Below are 22485 nucleotides of genomic sequence, written 5' to 3'. Positions count from 1 at the left end.
GCCACGCCACCTCCTTTTTTTTTTTTTTTTTTTTTAACCTGCTTTCCTTCCTCCTCTGCTGACTTTGTGAACCCTCAGAATGGAAGGGAGGTAGTCCCAGCACTTCAAAATACATTTCCCTTCCTGCAGGGGCAACAGGCAATTATGTCCAGGCAGGGGGCAAAGCTGAAGCTAGTCAAAGGCACAAACAGCTGGGGCCCACGCCTTCCTGACCCAGGACCTCTGAAATATTTAGCAGTTCTTAAGAACTGAAAGACTCATGGTGGTGTGATACCTGGCTGGTGACCACGGGGCCAGGCAACATTCCTTGTGCAAAGCCAGAGAGTGCTGGCATTTGAGCCCTGCTTTGGTTTTAATGTTTTGCTATTTTGCTTTGTGGGGGGACAAGGTATTCACAAGAAGCTGACACATTGTTCACCATTGTGTGCCCAGAACCTAGCATAGTACCTAAAACAAGATAGATCCTTGAAAAGTAATTCTGGAATGAATAGCTCTTAAAGAATTATTTTCTTCCCAGGAAAAAACCACTTAAAGATCGCTCCCTTTTATAAAGATTGCCTTTCAGTCCTGCCTACGTGCTGCCGAACTCTTCTATAATTGCCACCACACTTACATATCATCTTGTAATCTTCAGTTTCCATGTAAAGTTGTCTAACCAGTATTTTTTCCTCCCTATTATCAAGATCTGAGCTCTGTCGTAGTCAGTTTTGTTTTTTCTTTTTTGCCTAAATCAGATCAAGGTGAATCAACCCACCCCATGCCAAAGCTGTAGAAAAATCTATTCTTGGTCTTGTTTTCCATCCCCGTCCACTACCTTACCATCTCACAGCACCTAGTGTGTGGTTCTGGAAAGCGGGAGCTAGGTCTCAAGTCTTTAACCTGTGACAACTGGACACCCAGCTACCTTTCTTCCCTGCACCTTCCCCAGTTATAACCCAGGTGTCTGCTGTGCTCACAGGTTGCTCATGCTGTAACAATGCCAGGCCCCCCAAACTCCAGCATTGACATCCCAAGTCCCAGCCACATCCACCCCAGGGCCTGGAGGAAGAGGGAGGAAGGTCACCAGAGCAGCCTTTAAAACACAAACAACTGTAGACTCCACCACCCGCAACCATCACCAGGAAGTGCACTCAGAACTCCATTCGCAAAGTCTGTCCTTCCAGAAGACGATGAGTTAAATGGAAAATTACGTTTTCATTCTTTAGCTTCTCTATACAACTGCCAGAGCAGGGCAAAAATTAATTATATCACAAACATTCTCCATGTTGCTGCAGCAGTTTAGGAATGTTCATTTTTTAATTTATTTATAGCCTCATTCCTCAAAGGAGTTCAGGCAGCTAAAAGAATAAATATAATAAAATAGAAAAATTGGAATTAAAAAAAAAAAAAATCAAGACCAAAGAAAACATGCCTTAGACTAAAATGTCTATTATTGCACATTTCCTAATCCCAAAAGCTCTCCTAGAGTTGATAAACCATCCTTTACTAAATTGCCCCTCCTCTTGGATAAGCTTTATATATATTTGATTTACGTGGTTTGTTGTTGTAGTGGTGGGGTTTTGTTTTGATGTGACAGAAAATTAGACAGCTAACATCATCTTGACCATGGCTTTGTGCTTCTGTTGAGTGATTACTTGGGATAAACTCCCAGGGGAGAGATTACAGGGTCAGAAGGTCTGAACTGCTTTCCAAGTGATCAACATCTCTGTTCTTGTTTTGTAGCTGGAGCCCCAGCCCAGGCGGGAGGGATCTTGGCCTGGGGCAGGGGGACTGAAGAGTGGTCTGTAGACATCTCCTCTGGCTTGAGTCCTCCCACAATGAGAATTTATAAAGATGGACAGGGGAAGGGCACAAGAGAGGCCCGTCTCCTGCCGGAGCTCCCTGGAATAACTGGCCTAGCAAGGAAGAGACAAGTCTACCTACCACAGGTTTACAACTATATCAGAGGGCTTCAAAGACTTCATGGAAGAATCCCATTATCTTTTGATTCCATTTTTCCATCAACTTTTTGAAGCCCTCTTGAATGGTTAGTGATGGTCAAGGGCCCCAGTCAGATGAGGGACCTTCTCCGCTCCTTGTCCCTCAGACAACGATGAATTGTTTCCTGACTCAGCTCCTGGGTAAAACTAAGAATGCTTATACTGCCCCCTGATGGGGACTTTAAGAGGGGCTATGACGTTGTGGTGGTCACCTGGAGACCCAAGAGTCTTTATCAGGAAGGCGCTTAAAGCATAGCCATGTGTAATACTGGTATTGATTAAAAGCCTGATGGTCTGAAAGGTTCACAGTGCCCCCAAGGGTGCAGCCGTAGCTCCCCCATGTAACTCCAATGGCAGGGGCCAAGTCTCCATCAGATCAGGAATCCCCCAACAACGTCTTTCCTGTCTGGGAACTTCATCAAGGCATAGTCCCTGTTTTCCCATCACATCAGGGGCTTTCTGGGAGCATCTTTCCTGTTTTCCTTCCATAGACCAGGAACCCCCAGAGGTCAGGGGTCAATTCTCTTTCACCCAGTTGAGGTTCCTTGAAGTTAATGTCCCATCTCCAGCATACACTGTACTAGCTGATGCAGTAAGTGGGCAGTAGCTTCTTGGCATCCTGTTGACCATCTGGACTTCTTTAGAATGTCAGCCTTTGCCATCCATTAGACAGGGGCCATGTGTGCGGGCTGAGCCTTCTGTCTCTGACTCATAGCTTCCGCTCCTTTAATTTGACTAATTGTAGAACCAGGCACATTTCTGTGCTCATATGGAAGAGGCTCATGAAAGAAAGGAGGATGAGATGGGAAGATGACAGCTGAGATGGTTGCTTCTTAATCCGTGGAACTGCTCCCTCTGGGAGTCCAGACCTGGGGACAGTGTTCCCTCTGGCACCTCATCCTCTGGGCCAGAGCAGAGGAGACCCTGGGGAGCAGGTCTAAGCTCCCAGCACATGAGGTACACTATTCAGCCGCCACTCAGGACTCACAGAGTCTGCCACCTACATTATCTCCTCTTGGATACAACCCGGGTGTATAAACAAGTACACGTTAATGAAAATTTGATGAGGAAACTGAGACACAGAAAAGGTAAATAAATGATCATGCGCATCTTATGAGTGAGTAATAGGCAAGTTCTCCTTCTCTGACTTAGAGTTCATTTCTCTTTGCTCTTGGGGCTCCCAAGGAAGGGTCAGCAGTGCACACTTTTAGCAGAATAAGGAGGGAACTTCCGTTGCAACAAAATAAGAGTGGCTGGACACCCCTCCCTGATTCTTGGTGGTTTGTCTTTGATTATGTGACCCAACCAAGACCAACTACCCTGGGCATGACCTTGAAGACTTGATCTGAGGGAGACTCTGTTTAAACTGCCATTAGTCACTAATGGAGTCCTGCTGTGGCACTGCAGCATAATGCACAAGACTGCAAAGTTAGTTTGTACCACAGATTGGCAGTTCAAATCCACCAGCCACTCCTCAGAAACCCTATACAGGGTCACTATTAGTTGGAACTGACTCAATGGTACTTAACAATAATGGTCACTAATATCTAAGTTTGAATAAGTTTGAAATCCTTCTTAAGAGTCACTGGACCCTCAAAGACTGAAACTCAAAGGGAACACATGAACAGGCATATAAGCTTGCTGAGGACCACATTGGTCTCCTGGTAAGTGGAAGAGGCAGAAAGGCAGCAATGAAGAAATGGGCTGAGTTCAACCATGTTCCACAGACTCCCGTTGACCTGGAGATGAGAGAGAGAAGAGGAAGGGCTAGTTGGTCCAAAGTGTGGTGAGACCTGAGGACGCCTGAGCCCATGGACAAGGACATAGCCACAGAGGGTTAGAGCTGAGAGTGAAGCATCCAGCTGATATGAAGTGAGAGGAGGTGCACAAGAACACCCAAAACTGCAGATAGTACTCATTTGACCTAGCCTCAATGACTTGATAATCAGAACTCGACTAGAGGAAGATTAAAAAAAAAAAAAGAACAAAACTATTTTTGATAAAGGAAATCAGGGTAAATTGCTACAATTTTATGAACCTGACCTATACTCATGGAGGTAGTAACTCTAAATACCAACAGAGAGGGAAGGAGTCTTCACATCAAGTATCAGTGCTATCCCCTCTGTACACAGGATAGATAGGGATGGGCAGCTTAGACACTGGCTACCTAAAATGAGGGAGCAATAAAGGCACAAAGTGACTGGCTTACAAGTTTTCAAGAGGTAGTTTAGTTTCAGAGTGTCTGGTGGAAGATAGAGTCCCCACTGAATAGTTTTCATCTTGTCTAGATGGATCTGGTGAAAAGAGATGGGGATAAGATTCTTATGATTCAATAGTGAGTAATTGTTATCATGACTAATTGTGACTGTCATGATTGTAAAGGTAGAAGTTTTATAACAAAAATGGGGGAGTAGTTAAAGTTATAGTCTAGAAACAGAGGACCCTAGGACCATCAAGGGAGAAAAGCACAAGCAGAATGCAGAACCTTATCCAGAGAAGCAGCGACAACAGAAATGGAGGCGGGGATGGGGACTTGGAGAGAGGGAGCAGCTGAGAACTCTAGATTCATGGGAAGAGAGGGACTAAGAAATAGTGTCCAGGAGGCAGACTTGCAGAATATACCCTTTGGTGGTTTAAATTATTATATATGCCTGAGTGTTAAAAAAAAAAAAAAGAGCTAAAGTAAATAGAGAGAAATACTGTTAACTGATGGTACAGAGGGGATTATAATCATTGTAATGAAACAAGGTGCATGATTTCATGATTTGTTGAATGTAAAACTGATGATCTGCCCTGTAATCTTTCACTCAATCCACAATAAAAACCTTAAAAAAAAGGAGTCTCTGGAGATTAAGAAGCCTCAGAGATCCTAGTGTGGCCCTGCCAGTTAATGCGCTGGACCACAAGGTCAGTTTGAACTTCCAGATTGGCTGTTCAAACTCACCAGCTGCTCCCAGAAACCCTATACAGGGTAGCTATGAGTCAGAACCAACTCGACCACACACAACAAAACAACAAAACCTCAGAGATATCTGACTGGGGAGGCTGCCTCAGAAACACATGCTGCTGACTTTACAGTTGGCCACAAGCAGCCAACTCTCCAATTCCTTCTCCCCACTTCCCACTGGGACTTCCCTCACCCTGTCCTACCCCAATGCACCCTGTAGACAGGGGAGAGGCCTCCATGGGCCGCATGGCCTCACACCACCCTGCCATCTTCATTTTCAGTTGTCTCACGTGTCTGGCTAAGCTCTCTCTGTGCTTCCTCCGCAGTTTTCATGAACACAGCCATCCCCATCGCAGCTGTCCTCATCGTAAGTGGGGCCCTTCCCCTATCCCGGCGGGTGGTGATGGTGGGGTGTCTGTGGTGAGGGGCCCCAGGGCTTGGCTTTTCTGTTCAGGCACCTTGGAAAATACACACAGCAACAGAGCTGAAAACCGAGTGATGGACTGAAAGTCTATATACAGCGCATGTTCTGCCCCCCTCTGCTTCCAAGTCTCAGTATTTAGAGGAATTACATTTTCTTTTTAGAAAATAGGTGCAAAATGTCTTAATGATAAAAACAAAATATGTTTATTGTTGTAATGTTGGGATAAAGTACAAAGAAAATGAAACTCATCCATTGTCCCTCTGGTAATATCCTTACTGGGTTTCTCTCCATGCTTTTTTAAGTCCTACGATATGCATTTGTACAAAAATAGGATTGTGCTGCACATGCAGTTTTGTAACCTGCTTTTTTACACTTCAGAATATGCCAGAAACAATTCTCCATGTGATTAAATATTCTGGTGGTGGTTTCCTGAAGTGGCTTTGACGAGGCTGCACAGCAGGGCAGGCAGTGCTCCCCGAGAAGGGCCATGCCCCCGTAAGCCCGCAGCCTCCTCACCCAGGGCTCCCTTCCCTGGCTTTCCTGACAGGCTGCAGTACTTTAAAAAGCTGCAATCATTTCCATTGAGGCCAGAGTCCCTGATCCTTGATGAGTTCGCAGCCTGTCAGGAACATTTGGGAATTTGCTTTCAACATGATTTATGGATCTGGCTCTATGAAGAACTCTGGGTAACAGCAGTCACTGAGCTGGCCAGGTAGCCAAGGGTCTGGGACAGAGAGGGGGTGGTTTGTAGTTACTGTGTTTACATTTACCCAGCTGTCTTTCCTTTGATGAAAGACAGCACTGATTTACCTGAGGGTTGCTCCCTCATCATTCCTGGGGGAGGGCAGCTTGAAGTCCTGAACTCACTGGAGCTATTTCCGTAATGACTGAGCATAATGAAGGTGTCTCTAACCAAAGGGTCTCTTTAGGTCCTCCCAGCTTTGTCACAGCCTTTTGCAGAGATGTACTTCCATGGTAGGGTGTGGGTTCACACCCTGACACACCCCCTACCTGCTTTGTGCCTCTGTTCACAGACCTTTGTGGGCCACGTCAGCTTCTTCAAAGAGGCCGACTTCTCACCCTCAGTGGCCTTCGCCTCCCTCTCCCTCTTTTACATCCTGGTCACACCGCTGTTCCTGCTGTCCAGTGTGGTCCGGTCTACAGTCAAAGCTCTAGTCAGGTGAGGTGGGTCAGGACAGAGAGGACCTGTGTCAGTCAGCCCTTGGGCTTGTGCTAGTGACCATTGGAACAACAGCTGTTTGATTCCAGGACACAGCTTTCCATGGATTTGGGCCTCCCTGAAACTGGTTGTGCTTGGTCAGAGGGATATAGGCCATGTGTGCTGCCCTCCACATCATTCTTCAGAAGGATCTACCCAACTTGCTTACATGCCTCCAAGGATAGGGAATTCACTGTCACTTCCAAGTATAGGGACTCACTCTCAGGAAAGAAAAAAAAAAAAAAATTAGTGTTGAAACAAAATTGTCCTCTGTGAAATGTCTATCTAATGGCCTAACTCCAATCTTTTAGAACCACCCTTTTCCCCTCAATTTGACAGTCCCTCAAGTATTCATTGATGTCTTCACCAGGCTAACCAGGGTCCCAAAAGCCTTCACAGTTCTAGTCAGTGAAGCAGCTTCCCCCAAGAACCTGCAGGTCTTGCCTCCAGTTGGTTCTCAGTCCAGGAGGAACCAGAGCCCATGGTGCCTCTGCCACTTCTCCCAGAGACATCACCCTCGTGAAATGAAATCTTGAAGGTAGAGGGCTGAGACTCTGGTTGGGGAATGCCATTCTTAGAGAGTAAAGATCTTCTTGTTGTCGTTGTTAAGTGTCATTGAGTCGTTTTTGATTCATAGTATCCTTTCATAAGGTTTCTGAGGAGTGGCTGGTGGGTTTGAACCACCAACCTTTCAGTTTGCCGCCCAATGTGTATCCTACAGCACCACACCAGGACTCCAAAGATCTCCCTACTGTTGTTGTTAAGTGCTGTGGAGTCAGTTCTGACCCAGAGCAACCCTGTGTAGGGTTTCTGAGGAGCAGCTGATGAGTTTGAATTGCTGACCTTGTGGTTCAAACCACGCCACACCAGGGCTCCAAAGAGCTCCACAGAGCCTCTGAAATAGCTCTTTGAAAGCAAGGACATGCCACATTCAAGGAGAACTAGCTATGCTTTTGCCATTGCCAATGAGACCAGACAGTAAAAAAGGTCCTCTGTACCCAAGCCTCTTTAGCCTTGAGGAAGGTGACATCCCTGTCTCATAGTCTCAGGCAGCTGGTAAAAAGGAGTAGCTGTTGGAATGAGGTAATTGATGGAAGGGATAGTTTGTATGGAGACGTTCTGGCAGGAGCTCACGGAAGTCAGGGAACATAACTCAGCAGAATTATGGACAAAGGAGTATCTGACCAGGGAGCGGTTGACTGGGGAGAATATAGCTACTAGTTCCAGTAGCCCCACTTTTAGTGACTGTAGCATAGTGACTTATCCTCCCACTAAGTCATCTTTGATCCAGTGTAGAAACCAGAGGATGCTGTACCTGCTAGACACCATTTTAGCTGATCCAGAATCATTTTCATATGCAAATAGCCCTAATCCTACCAGTTCCAGAAAGTTGAGCATGAGGACAACAGAGGCCTTTACAACGAGGCAGATTAGATATTGGGCTGAAGGTGGGGCGCAGGGTGCACTTGAAGCTTTACCCCAGGATGAGGGTCAGTGCCAGCCTTCCCAGTCACCCATTGTTTCATGTCAGAGTCAGGGCAGGGGACCCAGGAGCCTGGTAGTCTGCTCTCCTCCCTCCCCCAGAAGGGAGGCCAGACAGAGCAGGAGCCAGAGCCAGTTTAGAGTTTCAGGCCATTCTTGCCTTGAGGATGGAGCTGTGTGATCCAAGGCCTTTTGGACAGTTAGCAAACAGGAAAAGAGAGAGACATGAACAAGCATCTCTTTAAGTCCCCCAGGCAGCTACCACAACTCCAGGGATGGGAGGAAAGGAAGTGTAAGAGTAAAGCTTCCGGTGTCTCTTCTGGGGCCACAGGAAAATTCCCTGGGAAAGCAGGCTTCATGATGATTTGGGAATAACAACACCCCACACCAGGTTTTTAATTGATCTTCTGGGTATGATATAATGTTTATAAAGCAGTTAACACAGTACCTGGTATACAGGCTCAAATAATATTAGCTATTGCTATTAATAAGGAGCTCTGGTAGTATAGCGGTTATGAATTAGGCTGCGAACCTTAAGATCAGCAGTTTGAAACTACCAGCTGTTCCACAGGAGAAAGATGAGGTTTCTGCTCCCGTAAAGATTTACAGCCTCAGAAACCTATACAGGGTCACTATGGGTCGGGACTGACTTGACAGCACTTAACAACAACATTGTTACTAATAACCAATCCTAATTCTAACTGGTTCAAACCCACCAATCACTGCTCAGAAACACTATACAGAGTTGCTATGAGTTGGCACCAACTCAATGGCACTTAACAACAACAACCCTAACTAACCTTAGCACTGACCGACCATAACTCTTAACAGCAACTAATAAAGCTGAACACCAACCAATCTTAACTCTAACTAACCTAGACCAACCACCTTTAGCATTAAACTAACCCACAATGAACCAATCTCATCTCCAATCCAGACACTCTGTGGATATTCATCTGCTCCAGCCCACTTGTCAACCCAGACAAGCCCAGTGCCACCTCCCACCTCTCATCCATGAGGAAGCCCAATGCTCCGTGTGGGCTGCATGGAAGCCACACCTCTGACCCTGTACCTTCTCAGGCTACCCCTCCTCCTGTCTCCTCCCCTCTGCCTCTAGCAGGGGTGGGGGCATCTCTGTGCTTCCTTTGCAGTGTACAAAAGCTGAGCGAGTTCCTGTCCAGTGCAGAGATCCATGAGGAGCAGTGTGCTCCCCGGGAGCCCACACCCCAGGGTCAAACCAGCAAGTACCAGGCAGTGGTAAGTGCCCAGACCTCTCCTTGCTTTTCCCAGGGGCTTTCTCTCATGCTCTGCTTCCTTCATCCTCAGCTCTTCCTCTCAGTGGTCCCTCACCTCCTCCTAACCATCCCCAGCCCCTCAAGGTTGTAAACCGCAAGCGTCCAGCTTGGGAGGATTGCCGGGGCCTCACAGACCCGCTGAAGTGTCTGGCCCCTGGTGCAGACAGGGATGCTGACAACTGCTGTGTTCAGGTGAGTCCTAGACTCTGCATACCTCCCCAATCAAGTCACCCAGCACCTCCCTTAGGAGCAAGTTCAGCACCAGGAAGGTTAGAGACCCATACTGAGTCGTCTACCCAACAGGTCACCCAGCCCTGCTTTGTCCCCTGCCTGTAGAGCCCTAAGACCAGAGACAGTGCTTCAGCCTCCCCCAAGTGGGGTGGTCCTGGTCAAAGTTATCCTCATTGTTATCGTCCTGACCACCATCATAACTTTGGTTTATTAAACTGTGTGCAGGATAATGCTGTGGACCGCAAGGTCACTTTGAACGGCAAGGTTGGTGGCTCAAACTCATCAGCTGCTCCTTGGAAACCCTACACAGGATCGCTATGAGTCGGAATCGACTCAGTGGCACTTAACAACAACACCAATGTGCCAGGCACAATGCTAAGACCTCTACATGGGTTCTTTTTTTAAATTCTATGACAGTCAACATGTTAAGAACTGTCATCCATGAGGTGACCCCCCTGGACATAAAAGGGGTACTCTTATTGGGGTCAGTTCCCACTCCCCTGGCCTGGAAATAATTCAGGGACTGGAATCAGTGGGTTTGGGCTTTTATGAGGGAGGGGAAGCAAGATACTATTCACACTGACAGTTTAGCTACTTTACTGTTCTCTTCTGGGCGGTGGGGTGTGGTCAATGAAGATCATCGGAGGCTTCTTCACATGGATCCCCAATGGAATCCCCACACTGTCCAACATCACCATTCGCATTCCCCGAGGTAGGTCCAGCTCGCCCCTCCATCATGGCTGGGAGGTGTCCCCATTGGAGACTGAGTTCAGGGGGTACTTCTGTAGCTATATCTGAGTGCCCGTTCCCCATGCCCCACTGAGTGACATGAGAGAAGAAGATCCCCAGCATTTATGGAATGCTCACTGTATGCTCTCTCTTGGATGGTGCTCTGGGTCAGGATAGCTGAGGGTGGGGCCGTGTCCTCAAGAAGCTATGTACCAGGTGTGCAGCAGCAACAAAATACTGGGCCTGTGTCTCACCATCTGCTGCGGATAGTCTGGGGGAGTCTCAGATCAGCCCAGAGTCAGGGAAAGTGTTATACAAGAGATGAGGTTTCTGTGACTTAGCGATGCACTGCAGGCAGGGTGACATTCTAGAAAGGCAACACTGTGAGCAGAGTGGAGGTGGGGCCGAGGATGGTGTTTGTTGAAATCAAGAGGAGCAGGGCTCACCATGGGGAGCAGTGAAGGGGCCATCGGAGGTGGGGAGAGGAACTGCAGAGCAGAGGGGAGATCCATTGCAGAAGGGAAGGACCTAGAGGAGAGGACTCCTAGAGCTAGGTAGGAGGAGAGGAAATGGGAACCCAGGGTTGGGTGTGTGTCTGTCTTTCAGTGTGGTGGTGGTTCAGACTCCCTCCTGTGCCCACTCCCATCTGCCTCCATCCCTGCAGGTCAGCTAACCATGATTGTGGGGCAGGTGGGCTGCGGCAAGTCTTCCCTCCTCCTAGCCACACTGGGGGAGATGCAGAAGGTTTCAGGGGCTGTCTTCTGGAACAGGTAATAAGTTCCACCTCAGAGCTAAGTGAGTGGGAAGAGACTGATGGGTAGACCTCCTTTCAGACAGAAATGGTTTCTCCTAGGTGGGGGGAGTCACTGTATAGGAAGCACTGAGTTTCTGTTGATGCTGATGGAAAACTTGGTAACAGATATTGGTGATGCTTATACTTGATTCATGTAATTGTGTCACTAAATTGTACACATGAAAAAGGTTGAATTGGCAAATGTTAAGTTACATATATTTTTAAAACAATAAAAATAAAGGGGCCTTCTTTCTCAGTTGCATTTATTGACTACCCATTGTATATTCAGTAAGTGCTCAATAAATGCTGCTAACCATCATCATCATCATCATTGTTATTGTTTATTGTTTATTAAGTAAGGAGCTCTGGTAGCGTAGTGGTTACAAATCGGGCTTTGAACCTTAAGGTCAGCGGTTCAAAACTACCAGCCACTCCGCAGGAGAAAGATGAGGCTTTCTGCTCCCGTAAAGATTTATACCCTCGGAAACCCTGCACAGGGTCGCTATGGGTCAGAACTGACTCGACGGCACTTAACAACAACAACATGTGCCAGGTAAGGAGCTCTGGTAGCATAGTGGTTACGAATTGGGCTGCTAACCTCAGGGTCAGCAGTTCGAAATTACCAGCTGTTCCGTGGGAGAAAGATGAGGCTTTCTGCTCCTGTAAAGATATACAGCCTTGGAAGCCCTGTACAGGGTCGCTGTGAGTCAGAACCAACTCCATGGCACATAACAACAACAGTGTTCCAGTGCTTCTCTTTTGCATGCATTATTTTATTTAATCCTATGACAATCAGCCAGATAGGTATCGTTCATCTGTTCTCAGTCATAGATGGGGGTGGTGGCGGTGTGCCACCGAGTCAGTTCTGACTCATAGAGACTCTGCATACAGAGTTTCCAAGGCTGTAAATCTTTACCCAAGCAGAAATCTTCATTTTTCTCCCCTGGAGCAACTGGTAGATTTGAGCTGCTGACTTTATGGTTAGCGGCCTAGCTCATAATTCACTGTGTTACCAGGGCTCCTTCATTTATAGGGTTAAACTATTTTCCCCAATTCACAGTTACTCAGTGGTAGTGTCTGAATCTGAACTTATTTCTGCTTAGTCCTTAATCGCATCCTCGACTGCATTATCTCCCAGAATGGGCCATTGTAGCTCACACTTAGGAATTTCCTGTTTGGATCACCAGCAAAACGGAACGCAGACCATTCCATGGGTGTGTTGAGCAGTCAGAGTTAGCCCAGACCAATGTGGGTTTCTGGGAAAGGATCACTATCTTAATTAAAGAACCAGAACTCCAAGGCTGAGTCAATCATGAATCTATTATTTATACCCACCTCCTTCCAAACAGCACCTGCAGCTAGTTTATAACCGACGCATATAAAATAGGACCTTTCTTAGAAGTAAGAGTTAAGAAGAGGGTGTGAAAAGCGTACAGAAAGCTGGACAGGGAACAGCCACTGCCATCAACACAAAACCTGGTGGTGAGCTCCTGGAAGCCAAGGGTGGAGGAATCTGATCGGGGTTTGTAGCTCTCACTCCAGAATAAAGGTTGTGCAAGCACTCTACTTCCCCAAACTCTGGGTGGTGGTGTGCCGTGGAGTTGGTTCCCACTTATAGCGAACCTGTATAGGGTTTCCGAGACTGTAAATCTTTACAGGAGCAGAAAGCCTCATCTTTCTCCCGCAGAACAGCTGGTAGTTTCAAACTGCTGACCTTGAGGTTAGCAGCCTGACTTGTAACCACTACGCTACCAGAGCTCCACTTTATCCCCTTGTAACAGATGAGGAAATTGAGGTGAGGCAAGTTGCCCAAGGTCACTCAGCTCTTCAGTGGTAGAGATGGGATTTGTACCTTGATGCTCAAGTTTACTGTATGCTGAAAGAGGAGGGGGGCCAAGAGCAACATGAAGAAATAACTTGTGCGACAACCCAAAAGCCAGCTCCTATGGCAGTGACCACCCAGGTCCTCACTCATCACACTCAGCAGACAACAAGGCCCAAGCTCCTGCTCTGTTTGAGATGGGAAGGAGTGAGGACAGTACGTGGCTGTGACAAAGGCTTTCCTTTCTCTAGGATCCTCTGTCTTCCTCTACTTTTCAGCTTCCCTCCCAAACATAGTGAGGGCCTCAGGTGAGCTTGCAGCCAGCCCTAGGAAGTTGTGCAAAGGTGATTCGTGCTCCAGTTTTTCTACATTGGTCAATCCACTTACCCAGCATTTACTGAGCACCTGGTATGTGCAGACACTGGGCATGGCAACAGGATACAAAGACGATTAAGCCATAGCCCCTGCTTTTAGAGGAGGTGAAATGAGATCAATACTATCGGATTATAGTATTTCTTCGCCATGAGCAAAATTCCTTGAGCACCAAGGAACAGCAGTGAACTCTACCCTCAAAGTTTGGAGGGATGGCTTCACTGTGGATGTGTATTGAGCTGACCTTGAAGGTTTCACGAGGTGGAAAAATCAGGAGTGAAGAGGAAGGTGCTCTAGGCAGAATGGGCAAAAGTTTGCTGATGTGGAAGAGTAGCAGTGTACCTGGAGCACTGGGTAAGTTGAATGCAGGGACGGGAGACAGGGTTGAGAATTAGGTCACAGATACCCCAATAGACCAGGCCTGAAAAGTGAAATGTACCCTGAATGTTACAGAAGAATCATGCTGGCAGTAAAGGAAGATGAAGAGAGAAAGCCTGCAGGAAGGGAGGCCAGTTAGGAAATCATTACAGGGCAGACGTCACTCAGTTGATTTCATCTGCTATTTGTATCTCAAAATCCTGGGCATATTCACAGTTCTGCCCCACCACCTATCCTGGGTGATGAGTTATGCACTGGGCTGTGTGTTAGGACCCCCCTCTTATTGCTAGCAGGAGCTCTATACCTCAGATACCAGACCCCAGGTCTTCAAGGAGATGATGCACCTGCAAAGCCAAGAGCCAGGTAGTGTTTGACCTGGCAACCTCTCCCATGATTCTTCTTGTCTGCAGTTAGAGGTGAGGGCAATGCCACACTGCTCTGGCACCTGACTTTCCATCCACACTGGGGCAAGTCTGGTTTGCCAGGCAGCCAGAAAGGCTTCCAAAAGGCACAAGGCAGGGAGGTAAGGGTGGAGAGTGCTTAAGGGAGATAGGTGCTTTATTTGTACCCCATTGTACCTCATTCCTTTATGAATACATGAACAATGTGGCTGAGCTTTAGAATCAGACTGTCTGGGTTCAAATCCAAGCACCACAGCCTATCAGCTCTGTGCTTTGGGCAATTCCTTAAACCCCTTTGCCCTTATCACCCATGATGGTTAAAATGAGGATTCATCTAGCATGTTGTCGCATTCTTAGTGGAGTTGGCCCCAACTCACAGCAACCTTCTGCACGATAGAATGAAACACTACCCGGTCCTGTGTCATCCTCACGTTTGAGCCCATTGCTGCTGCCAATGTGTCATTCCATCTTGTTGGGGGTTCTTTCTTTCTCTCGCTGACCTTCTACTTTACCAAACATGATGTCTTTCTCCAGGGACTGGTCCTTCCTGGCAACATGTCCAAAGTACAAAAGACAAAGTCTGACCATCTTTGATTCTAAGGAGCATTCTGGCTATACTTCTTCCGAGACAGATTTGTTTGTTCTTCTGGCAGTCCCTGGTACTTTCAATATTCTTTGCCATCACCATAATTCAGATGCATCAATTTAGCTATGGTCTTCCTTACTCTTTGTCTAATTTTCACATGTATATGAGGCAATTAAAAATACCATGGCCAGGTACACCTTAGTCCTCAAACTGGCATCTTTGCTCTTTAACATTTTAAAGAGGTCTTTTGCAACAAATTTTGTCAATGAATTACGTTGTTTGATCTTTTGACTGCTTCTTCCATGAGTGTTGATTGTGGATCCAAGCAAAATGAAGTCTTTGGCATCTTCTATTTTTGTCTGTTTTTAAAGATGTTATTGATTGGTTCAATTGTGAAGATTATAATTTTCTTTATATTGAGGTGCAATCCATTCTGAAGGCTGTAGTCTTCGATCTTCATCAGTATGTATTTCAAGTCTTCTTAGCTTTGAGCATGCAAGATTATCTGCATATCACAGGTTGTTAGTGAGTCTTCCTCATGTTAATGAGTCTACATAACATGTCTTTGTTGATGTTTTTAAATGCCATCCAGTCAGTTCTAACTCATAGGGAGCCTGTATAGAGTTTTTGAGGAGTGACTGGTGAGGTTGAACCACCTCTACAAATATTATTATTATTATTATTATTTTAAATGTTTTATTGTGAATTATGTGATAGTTTACATGGGAGAACATTAGTTTTATATTCATCCTATCGAAATCATTTCATTGCTGTGGTTACGATCCCCTCCACACATCATCAACCAACCAACTAACCCCTGGTCATCAGCACACAGCCCCTCTCCCCTCTGTATCTAAAGTTCCCAGCAGCTCCTTCTCTCCAAGTCATCATCTCTGCCTCCATCTCAGGCATCACTGCTTCTCTGGGTAGGATCCCGCTCTCCGCTCTTCACCCTTGATGGTCCCAGGGACCTCCACTCCTAGGCTGAAAAGTTAATCACTCCCCTCCTTGCTACAAAACATCTACCTGTACAATTCCAACTCTCACAAGCAGTCCTGATAACAATTATTCACTATTGTATCACAAGAGACACATCCACATTTCATTTCATCAGCCCCGCCAAGACAGATTATATACTACTCAGTGGAGATTCTACCTTCCTTCACGCCCTCTGGATCTAGGTTCCCTCTTGAAAGCTTGTAAGCCAGTCACTTCTTGCCTTTGTAGCCTCCCCCCCCACCCCATTTTGGGTAGCCAATGTCCAAGTTGCCCATCCCTGTCTACTCTGTGTATGGAGGAGGTGAGAATGACCCTTGCTGTAAGGATGTGTTCCCTCTTTTGAGCTACTGCATCCCAAATATTATTTTTTGAAATGTATTTATTTGCTATGAACAAAATTCAAAACTCCCCAGTTGTTATGACTCATAGTAAACCTTTCTACAGCAAAACACAACACTGCATGATCCTGCCCATCCTCACTATTATTCTGATGTTTGAGCCCAATGTTGTAGTTACTGTGGCAGTCCATCTCCTTGAGGGTCTTCCTCTCTTTTGCTGACCCTCTACTCTACCAGCATGATGCTCTTCTCCAGGGACTGGTCTCTCCTGTTGGCATGTCCAAAGTGCTTGAGACAAAGTCTCACCATCCTCTCTTCTAACGAACATTCTGATTGTACTTTTTCCAAGACAGATTTGTTTGTTCTTCTGGAAATCCATGCTATATGTTATATTCTTCCCCAACACCGTAATTCAAAGGCATCATTCTTTTGGAATCTTCTGTATTCACTGCCCAGCTTTCTCATGCATATGAGGAAAATGAATATATCATCATTTACATCAGGAGTACCTCAGTCCTCAAAGTCTCTGCTTTTTAACACTTTGAAAACATCTTTTGCCCCAGATCTATTGCCCAATGCATAAAGAGCCCTGTGGCACAATGTGTTAAGCATTGGGCTGCTAGCTGAAAGGTCAGCAGTTTGAATTCACCAGCCACTTTGTGAGAGAAAAATGCTGCAGTCTGTTTCCGTAAACACTTACAGAAATCTTCTGGGCCAGTACTACTCTGTCCTATAGAGTCACTACGAGTCAGCATCAACTCAACAGCAGCAGGCTAATACGTCATGTGATTTCTTGACTGCTGCTTCCATGGACATTGGTTATGTATCCAAGTAAATTAAATCCTTGACAACTTCACTCTTTTCTCCATTTATCATGATGTTTCTTATTGAGGATTTTTGTTTTCTTTATGTTATGGTGCAATCCATACTAATAGTACTTGCAATGAGTAAGTTGTTGGTCTTACAAAATTCTATTGTACTATCTCCAATGATATTTTTATCACCAAGTCCATATTTTCCAGCCACCAATCCTTCTTTGATTCCAGTTTTCCAGTTCAAATCACCAATAATTAGCAATGCATTCTGATTGCCCATTTGATCAATTTTAGACTGCAGAAGTTGGTGAAAATCTTCTATTTCGTCATCTTTGACATTATTGGTTAATACATAAATTTGAATAGTAGGTGTATTAACTGGTATTCCTTGTATGTGTATATATATTATCCTATCACAGATAGTGTGGAGTCCTGGTGTGGTGCTGTGGGTTAATGCTCTTGACTGCAAAGTTGGTTTGAACTGCAAGATTGGTGGTTCAAGCTCACTAGTCACTCCTTGGAAACCCTCTACAGGGTCGCTATGGGTCGGAACCAACTCGACGGCACTTAACAACAACAACAAATCACAGATAGTACTGTACTTCGAGCTAGATCTTGAAATGTTCTTTTTTACAATAAATGTGATGTCATTCCTCTTCAATTTTTCATTCTCAATATAATAAACCATGATTGTCTGGTTCAAAATGACTGATGCTAGTCCATTTCAGCTCACTAATAATCTAGGATATCACTTTTTATGTATTCCATTTCATTTTTGGTGAGTTCCAATTTTCCTAGACTCATACTTCATGCATTTCATGTTCTGATTATCTACGGATGTTTGTAGTTGTTTCTTCTCACTTTGAGTCATACCCCATCAGCAAATGAAGGTTTGCTCCATCCACGTCACTAAGATCTACGCAACTTTAAAGATGCAGTTCTTCCCCAATTGTATTTTGTGTACCTTCCAACCTGAAGGGCTTGTTTTCCAACACTGTATCAGACAGTGTTATGCTGGTATTCGTAAGGTTTTTTCAGTGGCTAATCCCTCAGAAATGGTATTTCATATTCCTTCTTCCTCATCTATCTTAGTCTCGGAGCTTGTGGCCCTGCTCATATTTGAAATACTGGTAGCATAATCACAGCAACTCACAAGCCACTGTTGTACAGACTGTATCACTGCAGATATTGTAGTGAGTTCCTTGGGGACAGGGAACATATCTTATTTGCATCTCCATATTTACAATATCTGACATAGGGTAGTCGTAACATTTGCTAAATAAATGAGCCAGAAATAACATCTGACCTTTAAGATACTGCCATTATAAATAGGTCTTGACATCTCTCTCCCTGCCATATACCTTATTCAAGTTGTTCCCAACCCTGAATTCCCCACCCAACTTCCCCATCAATATTTGGAATGGACAGATTCCTGTTAATGCATGTTTCATACTGTGTTGTGATTATCTGTGAATGGTCTGTCTCCTCGTGATACCGAGCTCCTTGAGGGCCATGGTGTTGTTACATGGTGTACCCCAGGCACCCAGAAAACTGCTCTGTGCAGGCTATGGAGACCTGGCCCTGTCCTTGAGGAGCTTAACTGTCCTGAGTGAAGAGAGGTACGCAGACACAGCCCCAGGATGAGCATGGTCAGCAGGCACAGTCCTACAGCCTTGGCTGGAGAGTTACTGTGGCAGGCCTGCTCTGTGCACCTCTCAAAACTTCACTTTTCTCCTATTTTTTCAGACCTTATTCCTTTCATATGCAAGCACACATTTTAAAAATCAGATCATATTATGTGTACTGCTATGCAAAGCAGCCTTTTGTAATTATAGCATAGTACTATAACTTACCATGAGCCCTGGTGTGGTGCTGTGGGTTAACACACTGAACTGCAACATCTATTTGAATCGCAAGGTCAGTGGTTCAAGCTCACCAGCTGCTCCTTGGAAACCCTATACAGGCATCGCTGTGATTCGGAACTGACTCCACAGCACTTAATAACAACAACAACATAACTTGCCGTATCCTTTTTTTTTTTTTTTTAATACTGTAGACTTTATTTGTTTAGAGCACTTTTAAGTTCACCAAGTCTTCAGTTTTATTAACAGTCATCTGCCTGTGTCTAGCTCTGTTTCAAATAAACTCTCATCCTGGGAATTTTCAAATTATCTCCTTAATCTTTTAGAGGAAAACATTTTGATAAAAATGTCAATACTAGCAGAAATTCTCAGGTGAAATTCTTTCCCTGGAAATAAAGAATAGGGCTGTTAATATCTGCAGTAGAATGTTATTAAAATTCCTCAAGGAGCCAACAGGAAGCAGAGCCCTGAGACAGTGTCCTCACTGGGTGGGATTGGGGGGCAGTACAGGGAGTTCAAATGACACGAGGTGACACTGTCCGAGGGAGTAACACCAAAATGTCTATAAAATTTTTGTGCAGGGTTTTAGCAAAAAATTTATTGTTTTTTATAAAAATATCTGGAGTTAGTTATAACAACAAAAATATTTTTTGTAAGCCCAGCTTACATGTACCAACATACTCACAAGGCTAGAACTCTGCTGATTTACTTTTTGAACCTTCTAATGCACTCTGGTCAAAGTCCTGGTGTGACGCTGTAGAATAATGCTCTGGAATTAAAGGTCACTTTGAACCACAAGGTCTGTGGTTCAAATTCACCAGCCTCTACTTGGAAACCCAATATAGGGTCACTCTAAGTCGGAACTGACTCTATGGCACTTAACAACAACAACAATACGCTCTGATCAGAGTTGTTCTTGCCAAATTACAGTGGTGCTTTGAATCACATGACTTCATCGGCACCTGTTACAAGCACACAGTTTTGTTTTTGTTGCTACTCATGTTTTTATAGTCGCTGATTTTGTCAAATTGTCTGATGTTTTAGCTACAATATTGTGTGTGGCAAGTAGTATTTGTGGACCCGTATCAATAACTTCTTTGAGAATGAAGTAGGAATTAAAGGGAAAGAAGAAGAAAAATCAAAAACAGCTTCTACTCAGTTACTGACACTGTTCCAACTAATAATGTTGTAACTCAATGTAGAAAGATCATACAACACTCATTTAAGGCCCCAGCAATCAATGAGAGAAAGTGCCTGCCAGATGTACCATTCTTTACTTTTCTATTTGAAAATACGAAGCTTTGAGAAGGCTCACCCTAAGACTCAGTCTGGATGCCACACTGAAAGAGAAATGGAGAAACCAGAATTCACAATCCAGCTTTCCCAATCTCAGTTTTCCCATCTGTAGAATGGGATGCTAATACTTCATCATCATAGCGTAGTTGTGAGGACTGAGCAATTTAGCACAGGTTCAGACCGCAATGAATCCTGGTTCCCTCTTCCGTAGTCCCAAATAATTAATGTCAGTTAACAACTACCATTTCTTATAGATCTGGCATATACTAATCACTGTGGGGGCTAACAAAGATGATCTTCCTGTCTTAAAATCCCACTTGGGAATAAAAGACTTACACAGGAGCTGATTAGAAAGTGGGCTAGTCCATTATGCGGGCTAATTGAGCAACCCAGACAATGATATAAACGCAGAGCTCCTTGTGTGCTAGGCTCCTCGGGGAGTTTACGGATGCATTCTCCCCCAGATAAGTAACAGCCTTTGCTTCTCTGGAAGCAGTCTGGGCAGGAAGGCTCCAGAGATAAGCTTATCTGGGCTGTGACCTCAAAGTTGGAATTTGTAAACTTTGGCTTTTTATCTGTCTCACATTACTAGCTTGTCTGTAAATTACAGCGATCTGGTAAATGGGAAGGGTTAGGCTAGATTGGGCTGAGAGGATGGAGTGAAACTATAAAGATCAGAGAACAGGGCCTGGAGGGGATTGGCAATTAACATATCCATCAAAGTCTCCAGTTGCTTCCGGTCCTCACTAGACGAACAGAAGAGAATTTCATCATATTTCTTTCCATCCCTGTTTTTGTCCGTCCTGGTTTTTCTGACAAGGCATTTATGGAGTGGGAAATCACAGTGACGTGATGGAGCACAGTAGTTTAGAGCTTGAAGTTTTGGAGCCAGATTTGTGCTGGGTTGCTTACTGCAAGGTCAGCAGCTCTAGTCTACCAGGTAGTCCATGGGAGGAAGATGTGTCTTTCTGTTCCCATGAAGGTTTATAGCCTCGGAAACCCTATGCAGGGTGTCTATGAGTCTCACTTTCTGTTTCTCTAAAATGGGGAGATAGTTAAATAAATCTACTCCATGTTTGGTAGCATAGTGATTACGCATCAGGCTGTTAACCTCAAGGTCAGCAGTTTGAAACTACCAGCCATTCTGCAGGAGAAAGATGAAACTTTCTGCTCCCATAAAGATTTACAGCCTCAGAAACCCTATACAGGGTCACACTAGGAGTCGGAATGACCCCATGGCACACTGCCACCACCACCACCACCACCACTCCATGTTTTGAGGCTTCAAAAAGTTGATGGAAAAATTCTGTTGTTTTTAAATTCCATGTTTCCCAGTAACTTTGTGAAGAATAGTTCAATAAATGTTGGCATTTGGGGTATTATTAAAGTGGTTATGTGCCATGGAGTCGGTTCCGACCCATAGAGACCCTGTACAGGGTTTCCGAGGCTATAATTCTTTACAGGAACAGAACGCCTCATCTTTCTCCTGTGGAACAGCTGGTAGTTTCGAACTGCTGACCTTGAGGTTCAGAGCCCGATTCGTAACCACTATGCTACCAGAGCTCCTATTTTTAACAGTTCAATAAACGTTGACCATTTGCGGCATTATTAAAGTAGGATCTTTTGTATGGAAAGAAAGCAAATTGTTCTTCTCCAAAACACATGTTTCATGGGCAGGGACTGCTTCTGGGAAGGTCAGAGGTGGCTGGAATTAGGGGAAAGAGCACTGGCAAACTTGGCACCAAAATCAAAGTTACTTCACTCAGTGTTTTCCAAAAAACTTTACTGTAATCTACAATATGAAATGCTTTTTCATCATAGTCCAATACAGGCATGCACTGATAGATAAATTTTTTAATTCACAAAAATATATATATCTTGGCCACATGCAGTGCACACTGATATTTTTCTATTCTTCTTCTTCTTTAATGCAATTGCAACAACCTTATTTCAGACTCAATTCCCAAGCTACATTTTGGAAAACACCATTGAAATGCCTGTGACCTTGGGGAAGTCACTTTTCCTCTCTAAGCCTTAGTTTTCCCAGCTATTAAACAAGGTCACACTGAACAATCTGGATGCCCAACCAAAAACACTGCTGCTCCAAATCAATGCCACAACCACTGATTAGCGCCTACTGTATTGAGGAGCCTGTCCAGGTGCTATGGAAGGGACAGAGAGTGAGAAGAGCAGTTTGTACCCCAAGGGCACCAACTGGGGGTCCTCTGGTTAGAGGATTTGGGAGGGGAGCTAGGGATTTCTTCTCTCCAGAGACCCAGTGTGCTGGAGAGAATGGCAAGTGGATGGGAAGTAACTAGTATTGGTCTTTTCCATTTGTGTTCCAACAGCCTTCCTGACAGCGAGACGGGAGAGGATGCCAGGTACTACCTTGGGGCTGGGTTGGAAGTGGGTCTTGACAAAGAGAAAGGGCTGGGTATGGGGGCCCTAGGAAGTGGGGAATGCTGAATATGGATCAGGGTGTGCAGCTACATACAAACAATGAAGTACCAACCATTC

General features: G+C 45.1%; 1 protein-coding gene across 2 annotated transcripts in view; it reads left to right on the top strand.

Moving 5' to 3' along the window:
• Positions 1-22485, top strand: part of ABCC8 (ATP-binding cassette, sub-family C (CFTR/MRP), member 8) — a 92843-nt gene that overhangs the window by 44877 nt on the left and 25481 nt on the right. The window contains exons 11-18 of one of the 2 annotated variants that reach the window (XM_006865796.1): positions 5253-5293; positions 6385-6530; positions 9203-9308; positions 9422-9538; positions 10214-10289; positions 10971-11076; positions 17177-17179; positions 22317-22349. In XM_006865796.1, coding sequence (XP_006865858.1) covers positions 5253-5293; positions 6385-6530; positions 9203-9308; positions 9422-9538; positions 10214-10289; positions 10971-11076; positions 17177-17179; positions 22317-22349 — 628 coding nt within the window. The remainder of the gene's footprint in view (positions 1-5252; positions 5294-6384; positions 6531-9202; positions 9309-9421; positions 9539-10213; positions 10290-10970; positions 11077-17176; positions 17180-22316; positions 22350-22485) is intronic. The other variant, XM_006865795.1, reaches the window with a different exon arrangement.

The sequence above is a fragment of the Chrysochloris asiatica genome, unplaced genomic scaffold (genome assembly GCF_000296735.1).
Source record: "Chrysochloris asiatica unplaced genomic scaffold, ChrAsi1.0 scaffold00083, whole genome shotgun sequence".
Lineage (NCBI taxonomy): Eukaryota > Metazoa > Chordata > Mammalia > Afrosoricida > Chrysochloridae > Chrysochloris > Chrysochloris asiatica.
This window is presented reverse-complemented; position numbering and strand designations above follow the sequence as displayed.